Source organism: Microcaecilia unicolor, chromosome 5, assembly GCF_901765095.1.
Source record: "Microcaecilia unicolor chromosome 5, aMicUni1.1, whole genome shotgun sequence".
In the NCBI taxonomy this organism is placed as follows: Eukaryota; Metazoa; Chordata; class Amphibia; order Gymnophiona; family Siphonopidae; genus Microcaecilia; species Microcaecilia unicolor.
The window spans coordinates 235,511,227-235,529,722 of NC_044035.1; the positions used below are offsets into that span (position 1 = coordinate 235,511,227).

The 18,496-nt window shown below is 43.9% G+C and overlaps 1 protein-coding gene across 1 annotated transcript in view; it reads right to left on the minus strand.

Annotated features, from left to right (window-relative positions):
• LOC115471323 (T-lymphocyte activation antigen CD80-like) overlaps positions 1–18,496 on the minus strand; it is a 45,107-nt gene that overhangs the window by 1,948 nt on the left and 24,663 nt on the right. The window contains exons 5-6 of the mRNA XM_030205025.1: positions 14,247–14,402; positions 13,673–13,814 (exon numbers count right to left, since the gene is read on the minus strand). Coding sequence (XP_030060885.1) covers positions 13,673–13,814; positions 14,247–14,402 — 298 coding nt within the window. The remainder of the gene's footprint in view (positions 1–13,672; positions 13,815–14,246; positions 14,403–18,496) is intronic.

Below are 18,496 nucleotides of genomic sequence, written 5' to 3' on the forward strand. Positions count from 1 at the left end.
ATTGAACATGCAAATTTGGGCATGCGCCCAATTTGTGCACTCAATTGAATTGAATAACAAGCTAATTAGCACCAATAATTGGCTTTTTAACAAGCAATTATTGACATTAATTAGATTTAGGTTTAAACAGTTTTTATTGAACATGCAAAAAAACATTACAACCATATTTCGTAACAGGATGTTCATTTTTCGTTACTACAGCTCATATTCATAACAACAAGGATATATTCTGGTCATGTGAATACGAACTCCTTATTATGACATCAGACCAACATATGTCAATCATAGATAAGGTCTGGACCCTTAAACCCTCCCCCTATGATAGCAGATCCCTGTATTGCTTTTTGTGGTATTTACTGATGACATTATCCATGCCGTTTATATTGTCATGCATCATGCTCCTTATTCATAGCATCATGACCTTATCCTATCCACACATCTTATTAACAATCTTCTCTATTTGCCAAAAGTATCTGACCATACTACAAACAATCAAGACTAGTATATCCCCTTCCTACCCCAACCTAAAGAAGAGCTCTGTTTTCTTAAATCCCCCCCTTTGAAACCCTGTACCCCCTCCTCTTCCGTAAGTATCCCCTTCCCCCTCCCCCCCCTTAAACCCAATCCAGGCGACCTCCTGCACTTCACTAATTAAACAGGCATCCGTATCTTTCAAAAAGGTCTCGTTGTTAGTTTCACGGGATCTGTCCCTAAAATCGAGTGTAGTACCGGAAGACTGGAGGGTAGCCAATGTTACTCCGATTTTTAAGAAGGGTTCCAGAGGAGATCCGGGAAATTATAGACCGGTGAGTCTGACGTCGGTGCCGGGCAAGATGGTGGAGGCTATTATTAAGAATAAAATTGCAGAGCATATACAAAAACATGGACTGATGAGACAAAGTCAGCACGGATTTAGTGAAGGGAAGTCTTGCCTCACCAATCTAATGCATTTTTTTGAGGGGGTAAGCAAACATGTGGACAATGGGGAGCCGGTTGATATTGTATATCTGGATTTTCAGAAGGCGTTTGACAAAGTGCCGCACGAAAGACTCCTGAAGAAATTGCAGAGTCATGGAATCGGAGGTAGGGTATTATTATGGATTAAGAACTGGTTGAAAGATAGGAAGCAGAGAGTAGGATTGCGTGGCCAGTATTCTCAGTGGAGGAGGGTAGTTAGTGGGGTCCCGCAGGGGTCTGTGCTGGGTCCGTTGCTTTTTAATGTATTTATAAATGACCTAGAGATGGGAATAACTAGTGAGGTAATTAAATTCGCCGATGACACAAAATTATTCAGGGTCGTCAAGTCGCAGGAGGAATGTGAACGATTACAGGAGGACCTTGCGAGACTGGGAGAATGGGCGTGCAAGTGGCAGATGAAGTTCAATGTTGACAAGTGCAAAGTGATGCATGTGGGTAAGAGGAACCCGAATTATAGCTACGTCTTGCAAGGTTCCGCGTTAGGAGTTACGGATCAAGAAAGGGATCTGGGTGTCGTCGTCGATGATACGCTGAAACCTTCTGCTCAGTGTGCTGCTGCGGCTAGGAAAGCGAATAGAATGTTGGGTGTTATTAGGAAGGGTATGGAGTCCAGGTGTGCGGATGTTATAATGCCGTTGTATCGCTCCATGGTGCGACCGCACCTGGAGTATTGTGTTCAGTACTGGTCTCCGTATCTCAAAAAAGATATAGTAGAATTGGAAAAGGTACAGCGAAGGGCGACGAAAATGATAGTGGGGATGGGACGACTTTCCTATGAAGAGAGGCTGAGAAGGCTAGGGCTTTTCAGCTTGGAGAAGAGACGGCTGAGGGGAGATATGATAGAAGTGTATAAAATAATGAGTGGAATGGATCGGGTGGATGTGAAGCGACTGTTCACGCTATCCAAAAATACTAGGACTAGAGGGCATGAGTTGAAGCTACAGTGTGGTAAATTTAAAACGAATCGGAGAAAATTTTTCTTCACCCAACGTGTAATTAGACTCTGGAATTCATTGCCGGAGAACGTGGTACGGGCGGTTAGCTTGACGGAGTTTAAAAAGGGGTTAGATAGATTCCTAAAGGACAAGTCCATAGACCGCTATTAAATGGACTTGGAAAAATTCCGCATTTTTAGGTATAACTTGTCTGGAATGTTTTTACGTTTGGGGAGCGTGCCAGGTGCCCTTGACCTGGATTGGCCACTGTCGGTGACAGGATGCTGGGCTAGATGGACCTTTGGTCTTTCCCAGTATGGCACTACTTATGTACTTATGTACTTATCTAATCTCAGCTTGTTAAGAATGGAACTGTGAACTTTGGGGGCCATCTCGTTAATATAAGGCTCCCAGACTAAGTAAAAACTGCGCTGTGTTTTTGGTTTGTAGCAAGAGTCTCGCAATTCCATCAAGAGCAATGCATGCCACCTGTTGCGCCATTGCCAAAACAATGGTGTCTCCGAAGTTGTCCAATTCACTAAAATACATTTCTTCCCCACTATACATGCTTTATAAATTAATAGGTTCTGATGGACAGCACCAGCCCCCTTCAGCCCATCCGCTCTCAAAATTGCTATCTCCGGTGTTAAGATCACATTCACTTCCAGCAGTCTCCCCAGAAACCTCGCTATTTGCAGCCAGTAGTCTTGTATCTCTACACAGGCCCACATTGCATGAAAATGTGTGTGTTGGGAGCTCCCACATCTACCACAAAGAGACGTTTCAGCTTTACCCATTTTTTGTAAACGTGATAGCGAGGTATACGCTCTATATATGCTTCTCCCTTGGCACTCCCTCAATTCCACACTGTCAATTCTATAAGCTATCTGCCTCAAGCTTCTCAGCAAGAAACTTACAGTGATCTGTTTCTGCATATCTTCTGTCCATCTCTGTGCTAACTTTTCTAGGCTCTTCGGTGCCCTGATGTGGAGAAGCCGTTTGTGCAATATTGAGATAGAGGTGGGGTCTGTTATTGGTGTTTCATACAAATCTTTAATTTTGGAGGCCACATCAACTGCCAAGAAATGTGGAGGCAAAGTCTTAATGTAGTGTGTAATCTGTTTATAAGCATATCTATCCGCCCAACCCAAGGAGCCCAGATTTAAGGAGTCCAGGGGTCGCAGGTGTCCCCTGAGATCCACGAAGTCATCTACCAGATAGAATCCCTTGTCATTCCAGTTTCTAATATATTTGTTCTCCATTCCAGGGGTAAAGGTCCCATTACCTCTAATAGGTAATAGTCTACTAATATGAGCGTCGAAGGACCATAGCTGTGCTAACTTCCCCCATATCACCCGTAGCGGTCTCACCAAATTACTCCTCCGAATGTGCACTGGCAAACCTGGAACTTCGGCTTGTAATATATAGTTTAAGTGTAGGGGACGAACCCACTCAAGTTCCATCTGCAATGGAGAATATCGTGAAGTCCCCAACAACCAGTCTCCCAGGTGACGAAGTAAGCAGGCTCTATTATACCACCATATGTTCAGTAATCCAAACCCCCCCTCTATTCCAACCATCTAACAGATTGTTCTTATTGATCTGGGGCCTTTTCCTATTCCACAGGAATTTAGACAACAAGCTTAGTATTTTTTTCCAATCTCCCTTGGTGAGGCACAATGGCAAGGTCTGAAAACAATATAGCCACTTAGGGAATATAAGCATATTAAACAAAGATATTCTGCCTAAGAGTGATATCGGCAATGTCATCCATCTTTCTAACATGTCCCTGGTCCCTAAGAGTACCTGTCTACATTCAGTTTATACAGCTTCCTCGGGTCTCCAGGTAATTGTATACCTAGGTATTTAAATGCATCTCTGCTGTTTCTAATGGGCAATTAATTTGAGCCCAGTCTGCAGCTGAGATATGCAAGGGCTGAACTTCCGATTTATCTAAATTGATGCGAAATCCCGAGTAAGCCCCAAATTCAGTAAATATCTCCAATAGTGCAGCAAGGGAAGTCCGGGGGTCCTGCAGTATGACCAATAGGTCGTCAGCGAAAGCTGCTATTTTAAATTGTTCCTGCCCTATTTGCACCCCTCTCACCTCCTCCATATTCACAATATCCCTGATCAGAGGATCTAATACTAACACAAATAAAAGAGGCGAGAAAGGGCAGCCCTGTCTTGTGCCCCTTGCTATCGGGAACGACTCAAAGAATATCCCATTAACAGCTACTTCCGCCTCTGGTTCACGATATAAAGCCATTATGGTCTCCGCAAAATAGCCCTCAATCCCATAAGCCTTCAAGCTCGCAAACAGGAACTTCCAGACAACGCGATCAAATGCTTTCTCCGCATCAAAACTGATCAAGAGCGATGACCGGGAGTTCCTATGTATTTCCTCCAATGCCAACAGGATCTTTCTCAGATTTCTGGCTACTGATCTTTCTCTAACAAATCCTACTTGTGGTTCCACTATTAATGAAGGTAAGACTCTGGCTAGTCTATTTTTGCCAGCAATTTCGTTTCAAACGGTAGTAAGGAGATAGGTCGATAAGAACCCGCACTATCTGGGTCCCTACCAGGTTTTAGCAGCACAATTATCTCAGCTTTCCGCAGCGAAGCTGGCAGCTTCTCCCTCCGCACTATGGCATTAAACACATCAGACAAACATATGGCTATATCATTTACCATCATTTTATAAAATTCAGATGTATATCCGTCTATTCCTGGGGCTTTATGCAGGGGACTTGTTTTTATACACCATCTAACTTCCTCCACATCAATATCTGCATTAAGCATGTCTCGTTGCCGGTCCGTTATCTGAGGGAGCTCCTGTCCTGTCAAGTAAGATGTTGCTTCCAGTCCCTCCTCAAATGGAGCCGAATAGAGGTTAGCATAATAATTGCAGAATACTGTATTAATTGCCTTATTTGTATAAACATAGGAGCCCTTCTCATTCTGAATCCTAGGCACACACTTCCTCCCTCCCACTTGGCTCACCAGACGCGCCAACAGTTTACCTTGTTTGTTAGCATGTTTGTAAACCTGAAAGCGAAAATATGTCTGTGATTTTTGTGTTCTTGCTTGAATCAATTGATTTAATTCCACCTGGGAGGCCAGAAGGTTTTGTTTATGCCTTGCCGTCGGCTCTCGCCCGTAAATCTGCCTATCTCTTCTTACTCGTTGTTCTAGCCGCACTAACTCTGCTTCTTTCGCCCTCTTCTGATGTACTGAGTATGAAATAATATGCCCCCTCAGCACGGCTTTGGCTGCTTCCCAGAAAAGTATCGGGTCCCATTCATAGCAGTCTCCATTACATTCCACATATTCCCCCCACCTCTCCCGCATATACGGAGAGAACTTGGAATCATAATACAATGCTTTAGGGAACCGCCATCTAAATCCTACTCTTTCCTCTCTACTCCAATCCAATGTCACCCAGATCATCGCGTGGTCCGACACTGCGGTAGCTCCTATTGTGGCCTGTGTTATTCGTGAAGAAATATTCTCAGAGAGTAACAAGTAATCTATTCGCGATTGCGTACCATGCGCTCTGGATAAATGAGTAAAGTCTCGCTGACTAGGATGCAGCAATCTCCACGAGTCCACCAGCTCCAGGGAAGAGCAGATCCATGGTATTCCTTTTAAAAGGTTCACCGGAGCCACCTTCTGGGGCCTGGTACTGTCCATCAGAGAGTCAGCTACCAAGTTAAAATCTCCTCCTATTAACATGGGGATCTGGTCAAAAGCATGAATATGTTTTATAATTTTCTGGAAAACCTTTTGTCGTATTGGTTAGGCACATACAGGTTTACCAGCAGGAGTGGCTTATTGTTCAAAATAATATGTTGAATTACATAGCGGCCATTGGGATCTATTACACTATCCTTCATTATACATTGCAATCCTCTTCTAAACAGAATAGCCACTCCCGCTTTTTTATTTTGTGCAGGGCTATCCACTATCTCTGTCACCCACCATCTACGTAGTTTCTGATGTTCTGCCGCCGTTAAGTGTGTTTCCTGTAACATAACTATGTTAGCTTTTTGTCTATTCAAGGCCTGCAACAATTTAGCACGTTTTATAGGCGATGATATGCCACCCACGTTCCAGGATAATATTTTAACCATAAGAGAGCATCCCTTTATCTATTTTACAGTATACTATCAAACTGTTATCACCGGAAGGGGGAATGTCCCAGCTCACTCCCCCCTTTCCTGTACCAAGAAGCCAGCCCGTGTTCCATTTGGTTTCAATGCTTATGAGCCCTCCGCCTGAAAGAGTTCCCTCCCTCTCTACCTGTCCCCTCCCCCCTCTCCCCCTCTCCCCCCTCCCCCACCCAACTCCCTTCCCATTTCCCCAAAACAAACCCAACTATACCCTCTCCCTCTAAACCATTTGAACTCCTATATGAGTCCTTCACGTCTAGGTGCCTCCTTCCCTCCCTTCACTTGTATACCGGTCACATACCAATCAAACATTGCCCTCAAACCTTTAACTCCTATGTAATTATACCCCCCTACCTTTTCCATCCAGAACACAAACGTTTAAACCTGGGGGTATTCTCCAGAAAGGTCAACATCTTCGTATGCAGCCCCCAACTCATAGTAAGAACAAACGTGTCTGACTCCATAGTATAAGGACAGGCTGCCCCTCCAAACCAAACCCATAATATACAGGCACATTTAACATTCTATTAATTCCATAAACAGCAAATTAAATAACATATCACATTTTTCCATGGATCCCAGAATATTACACGGGACTCCTTCTCATATTATTAAGTTTAAATATGAATATTATTAACTCAGCAGTCCAAGTCCTGGGTCAGTGTTTGCCTACTCTAACGGTGTACTGGCTGGCGCCTCTTACCTTAGGCTTCAAATTATGCATAGTCAGGACACGAATTTAAAATGTTAGCCCCAACGTGCTTAAATGGCAACAGATTGTCTTTTTATATTGTAGCCTCGCCGCAGGTTTAAAGGATTACCCCCTTTTCCAGCACACTTGTAGTAAAACATAGTACCTGACTGAGGGCATATTACCTCTAGGTCTCTTCAACCAGTACAGACTCCAAACACTAATTCCAGTACAGGTTGCTTGTAGAACAGATTCGTCCCGCCATTTCTATCTGCAGTGGGCCTTCAAAGCTGTTCGCCACCATTTCGCTCATTATCTTTTGGCGGCAATGCCTTGACAAGTTCTTGAGCTGCCTCCACCGTCTCCAAAATTTTTTCTGTTCCTTCATGGAAGACTTTTAATTTGGCTGGATAGATTAAGGCGAATTTAATTTTCCTGTTATATAACTCCGTGCACGTGGATGTAAAAGCTCGTCTAGCCGCCGCTACTTTTGTGGAATAATCCTGAAAGCATAATACACGTTTGCCTTCATAGTTCAGCTGCTTTCCCGACCTGAGCGCTTTCATTATCGCCTGCTTGTGCCCATATTGTAGAATGCGTAAAATCACAGTCCTCGGGTGTTCTCCGGTTGCTCTTTTAGGGCCCACCCGATGGGCCCTTTCGATCCGCAACGGATCTTGCAATGTGGTAAGCTGCAGTTCTTTAGGAAGCCAATGCTCTAAGTATTCCACGAGCTCAGAGTCCTTTAACTGTTCTGGGAGGCCAATGAGCCACAAATTATTACGTCTCGATCTGTTTTCTAGATCTTCTAGTTTTTGCTCCATGTCATGTATTTTCAGGCGCATAGTCTCTGTTGGTCCCGCGGCCTCCGTCATTCGATCCTCGATGTCGCTGATCCGCTGCTGCATGTGATCTAAATCCAGGTGGAATCCATCCAACCGTTCATGTGCAGCCTCTGCTCCATCAAAGATCGCTTGCAATTTTTTATCGAGTGCCGCTTCCACTGCCGCGGTGACCTCTGCTGTTATTTCCAACGTCCAGGCTGAGCATACAGAAGAGGTAAGTTGACCCTGTATCTCCGCCATCTTGGAGTCAGCGCCTTTGCTCTTCTCTTTTTCTTTCTTTTGCGTTTTTGTGGCCATCCCAGCGATTTTAGCGTCTGAGGTCTCTCTATACTGCTGTCGCTTCGATTACCACTTCAATTTGATATGATACCCTCTGGTGTGCCGATTTTTAGCAGGATTTTAGGGAGGAAATGTGGGAGCTCCGCTTTCCAGCGTCTTCACTCCACCATGGCACCACGTGATCCCCCCTGACATTAATTATATTTAATTGTCATTTACATACAATCTGAGAAAGGGGCCGTGGAAATGGGAGAGTCTTGGGCGTAACGGGGGCATTCCTAAAATTAATGTGCATTGTTATAGTGTTTCAGTTGGTGCAAATGGCTGCACCTAAAGTTAGGTGTGATTCCCAGGTTTAAGCTATTTTATAAACCGCGCATAAGTTTAAGTGCAGCTTATCGAATAGCGCTTTTTTCAGCGCTAGTTTTGGGGAACCATATACAGAATCTAGCCCTATATGTGTTTAATAGACATTTTTGTATAAACATGCCCACTGTAGTTTTTAACTGTGAGCTGTCAGAGGAAACTGGGGCTTCGGCTGTTGCATCATTGAGGGACCTCTGCTTCTGGTATTCCTTGTGGCCCCTGGCTTCGTGCAAAGAGCCACACGCCACTAATCTCTCACCATTGATGCTTATGTTATTTCATTGTATATTCAGGGGCAGGCGGATGTAAAGAAGTGACTTTTAAAGAAGGTTAATACAGTTCATGCATGTCAAAGGGAAACTCCTGCTTGAATGTACAAAGGGGAAAACCCCAGCCTCCTCCTAAACTTATGCCAAGGTTGATGTCATCAGAATGCCTCCTCCATCCAAGGGAGCATGTGGGAGGAAAAGGAGAACTGACTCCTAACATGTGGTTTCTCCTTTCACTATATAACATTTCTCATTGTCCTTTCCTGGCTAAACTAACGGAGGGGCTACGTCATCCTGCAACTGTTGTATCATGACTTTTATAGCAGAAAAACAAGAGCGCTCAAGCTTGCTCTAATTTGACTTTCATATCCTCAAAATTGACTGCCAGGCTGTCAATGTAAAATGCACCATCAGCACACAAATAAGAAAGGCCAGGGCCATGGTAGATCTAAAAGCCACAGTGCTAATACAGATCATGAGAACAAATTATTTACAGCCTCATAGGTTCTACACTCAGTGATGGAACTGATAGTGCCCCAGGGGATATTCAAATACATTGAAATTTTTTATGTAGCCTTTCCCTCAGTCTGTACCTTTGAATAACTTTATCCCTCAGTTCTTTCGGCAACTCTCTGTTCAGCATGTTCACCTTTGCTTCAGATTCACTTGATACAACAAAAGCAGCTTGTTTATTCATCCAGGTGTATTAGAATCAGCTAAACTAGGGTGCATCAAGCACAAATTTCCATTCTGTTTAGTTTCCTGTGCCATTTGTAGATGTTTTTATTTCATTTTAACTTTTTATTTTGGGATGAGGGGGAAATATTGAAAAATAGTGTGTACTCTACAATGACTGCACACAAAGCATGTGCACTAAAAGGGACATGGGAGATGATGTTTAAATTTCCATGTTGTTTCCAAAGAATGCACATCGCTAAGTCCAACCATGAGATTGGACCCCGGTGGGCTCAATTTAAATTAGTATGGGCCTTGTTAAGGCAAGTTTGAAAACAGAGCTAAGTTATGTGTGCTATGACTGAGGTTGTGAAACCTAATTGCAGTCAAGAGTTTGTGGTTTCTTATTCTTAATTCATCTTTGAATATTTCTCTAATTGTTTTTTTCACACTGAAAGTGTGGAGCATGTTGTGTAGATCAGTGGGGACAGTGAACAGGCCCTGGCCCCACCAAAGTTTCCTGTCAGCTGCCACCTTCACTTAACTTGCAGATTGATGGGAGCTCAGGACCAGCCCATCCACCTAGGGTGGCACAATTTAGCAGGAGGCACCTACATAGTCTCCAACATTTCTCTTCTCCTCACCCCCTACCATAATCTCCAGCATCTGTCTCTTTCCTTCCTTCCCTACCTCCACCATAAAGTGTTCATGTCTTACCTCCCTATCCCTGGGGCAGCGTTGCAACAATCAGCATCTATAGAATATGCATCACTGCCAGTGTGAGGCTGAGTATCCTTGCATGCTCAAGACGTGTTTCTGCCCCTTCTGAAACAGGATGTTCAGAAGGGGTAGAAGCCAGCAAGCTTTATGCATATATAGATGCTCAAGGCCCCACTCTGGCTTGTATGAATATTCTGTAGATGCTGACTGTCACATCACTGCCCAGGGGGAAGGGAGGTAAGACACTGAAAAAGGCAGGGGGATGCTGGATGGAAGAGAGATGGTAGATATTATGGGGTGGAGGTGGGGAGAAAGATGCTGGAGACCAAGGGGAGCAGGGAAGAGAGGTAGGGAAGGAAAGATATCCTGTGGACCACAGGGGGGGCAGGGACAGTTTTAGGAGGTGGCAAGCAGGGCTCCTGCCCTGGGCCCCTATGCCACCAATGGCCCTCATGATTGCTTCAAACTGAAGGAGGCATAGCCTACAGGTAGGCTTTGGAGTTCCCTCCCCAGTTTCTGCCCTGGGCCCATGTGTGTCTAATACCGGCCCTGCATGGGGGAGGTGAAAGTGAGAGGTAGGGAAGGAGAGAGATGCTAGATGCCATAGGAGAAGGATATGGGGAATGATGCTGGATTATGGTATCTAATGGTAGGGAAGAGAAGGGGAGATGCTGTAAATAGAGGAGGAGGGCCTTGAGCCACCCCTTGATGGGGGACACACATCTGAAGGTTTGCACAGGGTGTCAAATATCCTTGGGCTGGCCCTGTGGGAGCTTGTCTTTTTACTGCTGCTGCTCTGCTTATCCTTGGCTGGCTCTGGCTGCTGGCACCACATGCTTGTTAAAAATCAGAGAGCAACTACTTCCTGTTAGGCAGACTTCTACAATCTGTGCCCTGATCGTGGCTGAACAGATAAAGCTTCCTTAACTGGAGAACAAGGTCAGTGTCGAGCAGACCTCTATGGTCTGTGCCCTAAAAATGGCAAGGACAAATCAAGATCAAGTATATGTATCATACCTTATACTATGAGTTTGTCTTGTTGGGTAGATTGGATGGACCGTACAGGACTGTGTCAGAATTTAAGAAAGCATGGGACATACACGTGGGATCTCTTAGAAAAAAAAATAAGAGTTAGTGGTTATGGAAGATGGGCAGACTGGATGGGCCATTTGGCCTTTTTTTCTGCTATCACGTTTCTATGTTTATAACTGCCATCATTTACTATGCTACTGTATATGTTCTCATAAGATACTGGAAGTACTTGATCTCTGATTTTAACTCACACAGTGCTGGTGGCCAGAGCCAGCTACGGACAGCAGCAGCAGCAGAAAAACAAGCTCCTGTCACTCTTCAGGGGCTTTAAAGGTGCTGGTGCTGGGAATGGGAAAGGAGGGAGCTGAGGGCAGGTGGAAGAAGGAGGCTGAAGTTTGGAGAAGATTCTGATAAAGCAGCTGATGCTGGGAGAAAGACGCTGGGAATGGCAAAAGGGAGCTTATTATAGCAGAAGGTATGGGTGGCAAAGGGGTTCTGATGCTGTGGGCAGGTGACAGAAGGGGGCTGATGCTGATTGGGAGAAGCGTCTGATGTTAGGGTGGGGAGAAGGGGGCTCAGAGATAATATAGGGAGTGGAAATAAGGGTTAAAGAAGGGATCTAATGCTGGGCTTAGGAGAAGGGAGCTGGGGGCTGACAAGGGCACAGATCAGAGATGTGGGGTGGGAATGGAAAAAAGAGGCTTGGAGCTTATGCAGGGACTGTGGTGGGAGAAGGAAGAGAAGGACAGATACTGGGGGGTGAGGGGTGGAAGAAGCAAGAGTATATACACGGAAAGATGAAGATGGAGGATCAGAGGAGCAGGATTAAAGATAGAGCTAAGGGTGGGGTCAGGGGTGGAGCTTGTCTCCTCCCAAACAAAAAGGAATTCCACTGCCCCTGGATCAGTAAAATAAACTCCTACATTTATTCATTTTGAAGAGTATTTACTATAGATAGCAGAATGAGGAAATGTATAAGCCTGTGAAGGTTTTTACAAGGCACTGTATAAAACACTGTGTTCTAGTAGTTTTGTTGGGCCTGGAGGTAAAAGGATTCTTTGCAGGTTGTGATTCCTTTTATTTAACCAACATGAAAACTATCCATAAATGAATTACTAGAAAGTTCTTCAAACTTATGTCATCACAAGCAGTCTCTTGGCTGCAAGGCTGGCATTCAACCTAAGCCTGCTTTCTGGCTAGGTGGTGAAGTGCCTTCATAACTGGAACAGGCATTTCACTTTTAGAAAACTAAGCAATTTATATAGAGGGGCATTTTCGAAAAAAAAACAAAAAAAAACCCAAAACGTCCAAGTTGGGATTTGTACATCTTTGTAAAACATCCAAATCCGGGAGCAGGGAAAACCATATTTTCGAAAAAAGATGGACGCCCATCTTTCATTTCGAAAATACCAAAGACATCCTTGGATTTGGATGTCCTTACACATGGACATCTTTGACTTTCGGCAATTTTCAAAACCAAAGGCGTCCATGTCAAAAACGTCCAAATACAAGCCATTTGGACATGGGAGGAGCCAGCATTTGTAGTGCACTGGTCCCCCTGACATGCCAGGACACTAACCGGGCACCCTAGGGGGCACTGCAGTGGACTTCATAAATTGCTCCCAGGTTTATAGCTCCCTTACCGTGTGTGCCAAGCCCCCCAAACACCCCCCCAAAACCCACTACTCACAACTGTACACCACTACCATAGCCCTTACGGGTGAAGGGGGGCACCTAGATGTGGGTACAGTGGGTTTGTGGTGGGCTCGCTGTTTCCTCCACAAACATAACAGGTAGGGGGGTTATGGGCCTGGGTCCGCTTGTCTGAAGTGCACTGCACCCACTAAAACTGCTCCAGGGACCTGCATGCGCTGTCATGGACCTGAGTATGACATCTGAGGCTAGCATAGAAGCTGGCACAGAATATTTTTAAAGATGTTTTATGAGGGTGGGAGGGGGTTAGTGACCACTGGGAGAGTAACGGGAGGTCATCCCCGATTCCCTCCGGTGGTCATCTGGTCAATTTGGGCACCTTTTTGTGCCACATTGAGTAAAAAAACACATCCGGGTGAAAACGTCCAAGTTTTACTTTAGGACGTCCCTGCTTTTTTCGATTATGGCTCAAAGATGTCCAAGTGTTAGGCACGCCCAAGTCCCGCCTTCACCACGCCTCCGGCACGCCCCCTTGAAATTTGGATGTCCTTGCGACGGACTGCTGTTGGAGACGTCCAAAATCGGGTTTCGATTATACCGATTTGGACGTCTCTGGGAGATGGACGTCTATGTTCCGATTTATGTTGAAAGATGGACGTCCATCTCTTTCGAAAATGAGCCTGATTACCTTCTTACTGGGCTATCGCCAGTCAATTTGTGCTAACAGTCTCCAGTTTTTGGCATGGCTTTTCTGTAACAGTTTGTCATAGTAATCGCAGAAGTTCAGTTATCTCTAAATGCAATTATCTGATGATACAATAGTAAAACCAATACTTGCCCCTTGGGCTGGGTCTGCTACTGACATCCCTGGAGAAGTGATAGGCAAGGGCCAATGAGAGATCATCACAGGGCACAAGTCTCCTAAATGCCACAGTAAAGCAGCACGTTCTGGGACATGAGCAGGAGGGAAGTTAGGGGCAAAGAACAGTAACAGGAATTCCCATCAATGAACAGAACTGAGCAAGTGATAAATTTAAAAGCAGGAAAGAACTACCTTTGCAGACCCATTTCATGTTCTACTCCTAATGCTTGTGCTTCTGACCTCTTCATTGTATCGGCAACTTTTGCATGTTCTACCACTGGCAATGCTGTACTTGTCTGGGAGAGATGGATCTGATTCTCTGGATCTTCAGGGGCTAAAAGAAGAAAACAAGAAATTTGGTTGGCTCCGAAACAGAATGAATAGCACAGAACAAGCACAAAATAGTAGTCATGATTTCAGGTGCTAATTTCACTGGCTGGAGTAGAGAAGCTCAGATTTCTTTTTTTTTTCAACTTTAAGTTTTTATTGAAAAATTCACATACTATAATATTGATAACATTCCTCAACCAAGATTAGTTACTCATTCAAACAATTCAAGCTGAAACCTTCATCCTAACAACTGCAAAACTCCCCTACTATGTCCCCCCCACCCTCCCTATAGTCCACCCTAGAACAATTTCCCCCTCCCCCTTAAAACACTTCCCTCCATCCCACCCTACCTGTCCTGTCCATTTCCCTTTCTCCCTTGCACCCTCCAATATATGTCCTCAGGCTACTTTCATTGAGAAGCTCAGATTTCACTCACTGTTCCTCACTATGTATTTCTTCAGCATCGCCAAGCTCATCAGAAGAACGCAGGCCAGGATCACTCCTGTGGCGATCAGAACCTCATGTTGTCTTCCATCTGTTCTGTTCTGGAGAGACGGTGCACGAGTACTTAATTTGTCCGGTTCTGAGATAACTAAAAAGTATTAGATGCAACAGTGACTGGAGGGAACATTCATGGTTGTTCTCTTCTAGCAAACTTCAATCCTTTACTGAGAGAGTGGTGGATGCCTGGAATACCTATATCAGCAGAGGTAATGACAAGTAAGATCATGACACCTAAAACATAGGTCAAAAAAAGGTGTTTCTGTGTATAACCATGCCTGTTTCAGGGCAGGTATTGCTGGAGGATAATTAAGCCATTACTGCCCCTGATGCAGGCATGGTTACATACTGAAACACCTTTTTGAGCCTGTTTTAGAGTTTAATTGAATTGTTAAAGGAATCTTATGCATTTAAGTTAGAAGAACTGTAGCAAACATGACTTGTTGAAGGAACTTTAAACTGTAGATTGGAAGAGATGTGGGACCGTAGAGATAATGATGACACAGATAAGTGAATTATTTTTTTGTTTTACAATTGTTAAAGATCAATATTTCTTTGGATATTGTTGCCACCGATTATTTCTATTAGAAGAGTTTTGAACACACTTTCAACACCAAGGATTGTTTGTTATCATTGGAAACAGGTTTTTAATGTCTGATTAAACACTTTGGAATGTGCTCTTGGGGATCTGTCACAATATACATTTGAGATTATGTTCCTTGGAGAGGGTGGTGGAGGCTGAGGAGGACTCTGATTATGCTGGTTAGAGGAGGGAGGGAATGAGGGACTGAATAATTTTTAATGATTTTTAATTGTTTCTTTTTCTACACTTTGGAATTAAATATGCTATGTTTAACAGAGAGGAGGGAGGTGGTTGCAGGGAGGGCTGGATTGATTTTTGTTACTTGCACACCGCTTCGATTGTTTTTATTAATTTGCAAGTGGTATATAAAAACTTTATAAGACAAGATATGCACATATGCATACAAATATTTAGCAACTTCCTTCAAGACAGACAACAGAATCCTAACCATAAAAATTCAGAAATAGACATAGAGTAACCTCTACGGGCAGGGGTAGGATGGACAGCCTAGGGTCCTCTTTTGGCCCCTGGATCACATGGCATCTTTTGAAGAAAATGCAGTAACATTGTTAGGAATTCTTGTATGAAACTGTGCCTTATTGGGAGGTTGTACCTGCCTGTGACCTTCTATCACAGGCAAGATGGTAGGTAGTAGTTTGTGATGTGCTAGCTACTACTAGCAAGCTTCACACCGGCAATTACAGGAATATTATTTCCTTTCTTAGGGGGAGTATACTAAGGATGCACATTTCTTGGCATATATTCATTTTGTTAGTATACCTTTAAAAATCCAGCAGATGTTAGAAAAGTAACACAGTCTGGTTGATATTCAAAATGATTTAACTGGCCAGAAACGACCACTGACTGGTTAAATCTAGTCCCTTAGGGGTCCTTTTACTAAGCTGTGGCAAACAGTGGCCTGCGGTAGTGCGAGCACATCTTTTGGGCTTGCGCTGGGGCAGTTTTTGCCGCGTCCTGGAAAAGGGCCTTTTTTAAGGGGCCGGAAAATGGACATGCGGCAAAAGAAACACCAGCGCATGTCCATTTTCAGCCTGAGACCTTATTGCCACTCACTGAGTTAGCGGTAAGGTCTCACACTCTACCTGGGCAGTAGGCATGCAGCACATGTCCACTGCTATTTACCGCTGGGTAAGCGCCATGAGATAGAAAATAGAAAATATTTTCTACTGCGTGTTTTTGGCACATGCCAAATTCAGAATTACTGCCTGGGGCACGTGGTAGCTGGGAAGTAATGCTGGTTTGGCACATACTGGATGCACATAGGCCTTTACTTGCCTTTGTAAAAGGGCCCCTTATTTTCTTACTCCTCTTATTCTATCATATCTATCTATATGTTCCATCTTTACTTATACACTACGCTGTCTATTAAAATGTTTTATTATGTATTGGGTTGAGATTGTAAGTAATATATTATGCCATACTTTGTATTGCTATTTGAATATTTTTACTGCTGTAATTGTCTGTTGCTTATGTTTCATTTATTCTTGCTGTACACCGCCTTGAATGAATTCCTTCAAAAAGGTGGTAAATAAATCTTAATCCTAAATAATAAAACGCACCTCCAACATTCTGAAGCTGACTGCATGGCTGAGGCATTCCTGCTCTCTGTATCCATTTCCTGAATTGACATCACGTACTTCCGGGTTCGTCACAAGCAGAAGTGACCAACCACACAAGGTTTCTCGGCTTCAGAATGTTGGAGGTGCATTCTATTAAATAGGATTGGTCAGTTCCTTGAAGCACAGCCAGAGCTCAGCGTCCTGCACAGTAATGCTTAGACACCAGAGAGAGAGAGGGGGGGCCTGACACCAGAGAGAGGGAAGGAGGGGGGCCTGACACCAGAGAGGGGGGGAGGTATCTCTGTCACAACACACTCTCTCTCTCTCACAATGTCTTTCTCTCTCTCACTCTCACACACTGTCGCTCACACACTCTATGTCTCACACTGTATCACATTCACTCTCTATGTGTCACACAGTTACTCACACACTCTCTTGGTCTCATACACTCAGTCTCACAGAGAGTCTGTGTCTCACACACACTCTCTCTCTCGTACACACTGTATCTGTGTAAAACACACACTCTCTCTCTCACACTGTGTCTCACATACGCACTTGCACACACTCTCATTCTCACACACACACTCTCTCTCTCACAGACACACTCGCACCCAGACTCACTCTCTCTCTCTCACACACACACACTCGCACATTCACTCTCTCTCTCTCACACACACAGTCACTCTCACATACACTCTCTCAAACATACACACTCTGAGGAAAACCTTGTTAGTGCCCGTTTCATTTGTGTCAGAAACAGGCCTTTTTTTACTAGTAAATAAATAGATGGCTTGTTTGGGGCTATCCGCTAATTTTCAGCGGCACTTAACCAGTTACCTCCACTGCAAATTAGCAGTTAGCACCTAAGTGAAAGACGGCTATTTTAGGGTCATTCCGGGGGTGGAGTCAGCACTTGGCCGGTTAAATGCCAATATTCAGCACTTTGGGGTCATTCTACTAAGCTGCGGTAAAAAAGTGGCCTTAGTGTGCCCTTGCATGGGTCTTTTCCATGTGCTAAGGCCATTTTTATCACAGCCATAAAAATGCCTTTTTTTCTATTAATGGCTATTCACTAATGCTACCATTAGCATGCACAGCCATTTTTTAAAGTTACTGTGTGAGCACTTACCACCACCCATTTTGTAGGTAGTAAGGGCTCCTGCATTATCCGTGCACTTACCAGTTAGTGTGCAGTAACGCAGATGCACTAACTGATTAGTACAGGAACACTCACTCTTTGCCCCTGATACACCCCCTGAAAAAAAAATTAGAAAACTTTTTTAGCACATGCAGATTTCAAAGTTACCACAGGACGCTGGAACGTGTCCCAAGGTACTCCATTTTTTGCTGAGTTAGATACACATTAGCGACTAATGCAGCTTAGTAAAAGGGCCCCTTAGTGCATACAAAATCAATTAAATATGTCTTAACCTACAAATGAATGCAAATAAAGTCAATTTTTGAGTGTTAAAATGTTCTATGGGATGGAGGAGTAGCCTAGTGTTTAGTGCAGTGGACTTTGATCCTGGGGAACTGGGTTCAATTCCCACTGTAGCTCCTTGTGACTCTGGGCAAGTCACTTAACCCTCCATTGCCCTAGGTACAAATAAGTGATTGTATGTGGTTGCAAAAACCACAGAAAGGCAGTATATCAAGTCCCATTCTCTCCCTCCCTTCTATGTTTATATTTGTTAGGTAACTTGATATCCCCTGCCAATTCTGATACAGGTCTTACAGCTTACAAAATTAAAAATTGAAAAACACATAGAAAAAGAACGCCAAAATCAAATAGGCCAGTAAAACAAGCATACAACAATCAGAGAGTAAAATCAACAAACTTATTCTTTACACCTAGTCAAAGAGGGCATTGCAGATTCACTGGGGTAATCTGTCATTGTTGGAAGTGAAGTAGAAAATGCGTGAACAAAAAGTGGGCTTTAAATTTTGATAGGAGAGTTCAGCATGAAGGTATGGGAGGGCAAATTGTTCCATAAAAAAGGTGATAAGAAAAAATAGGCTGAG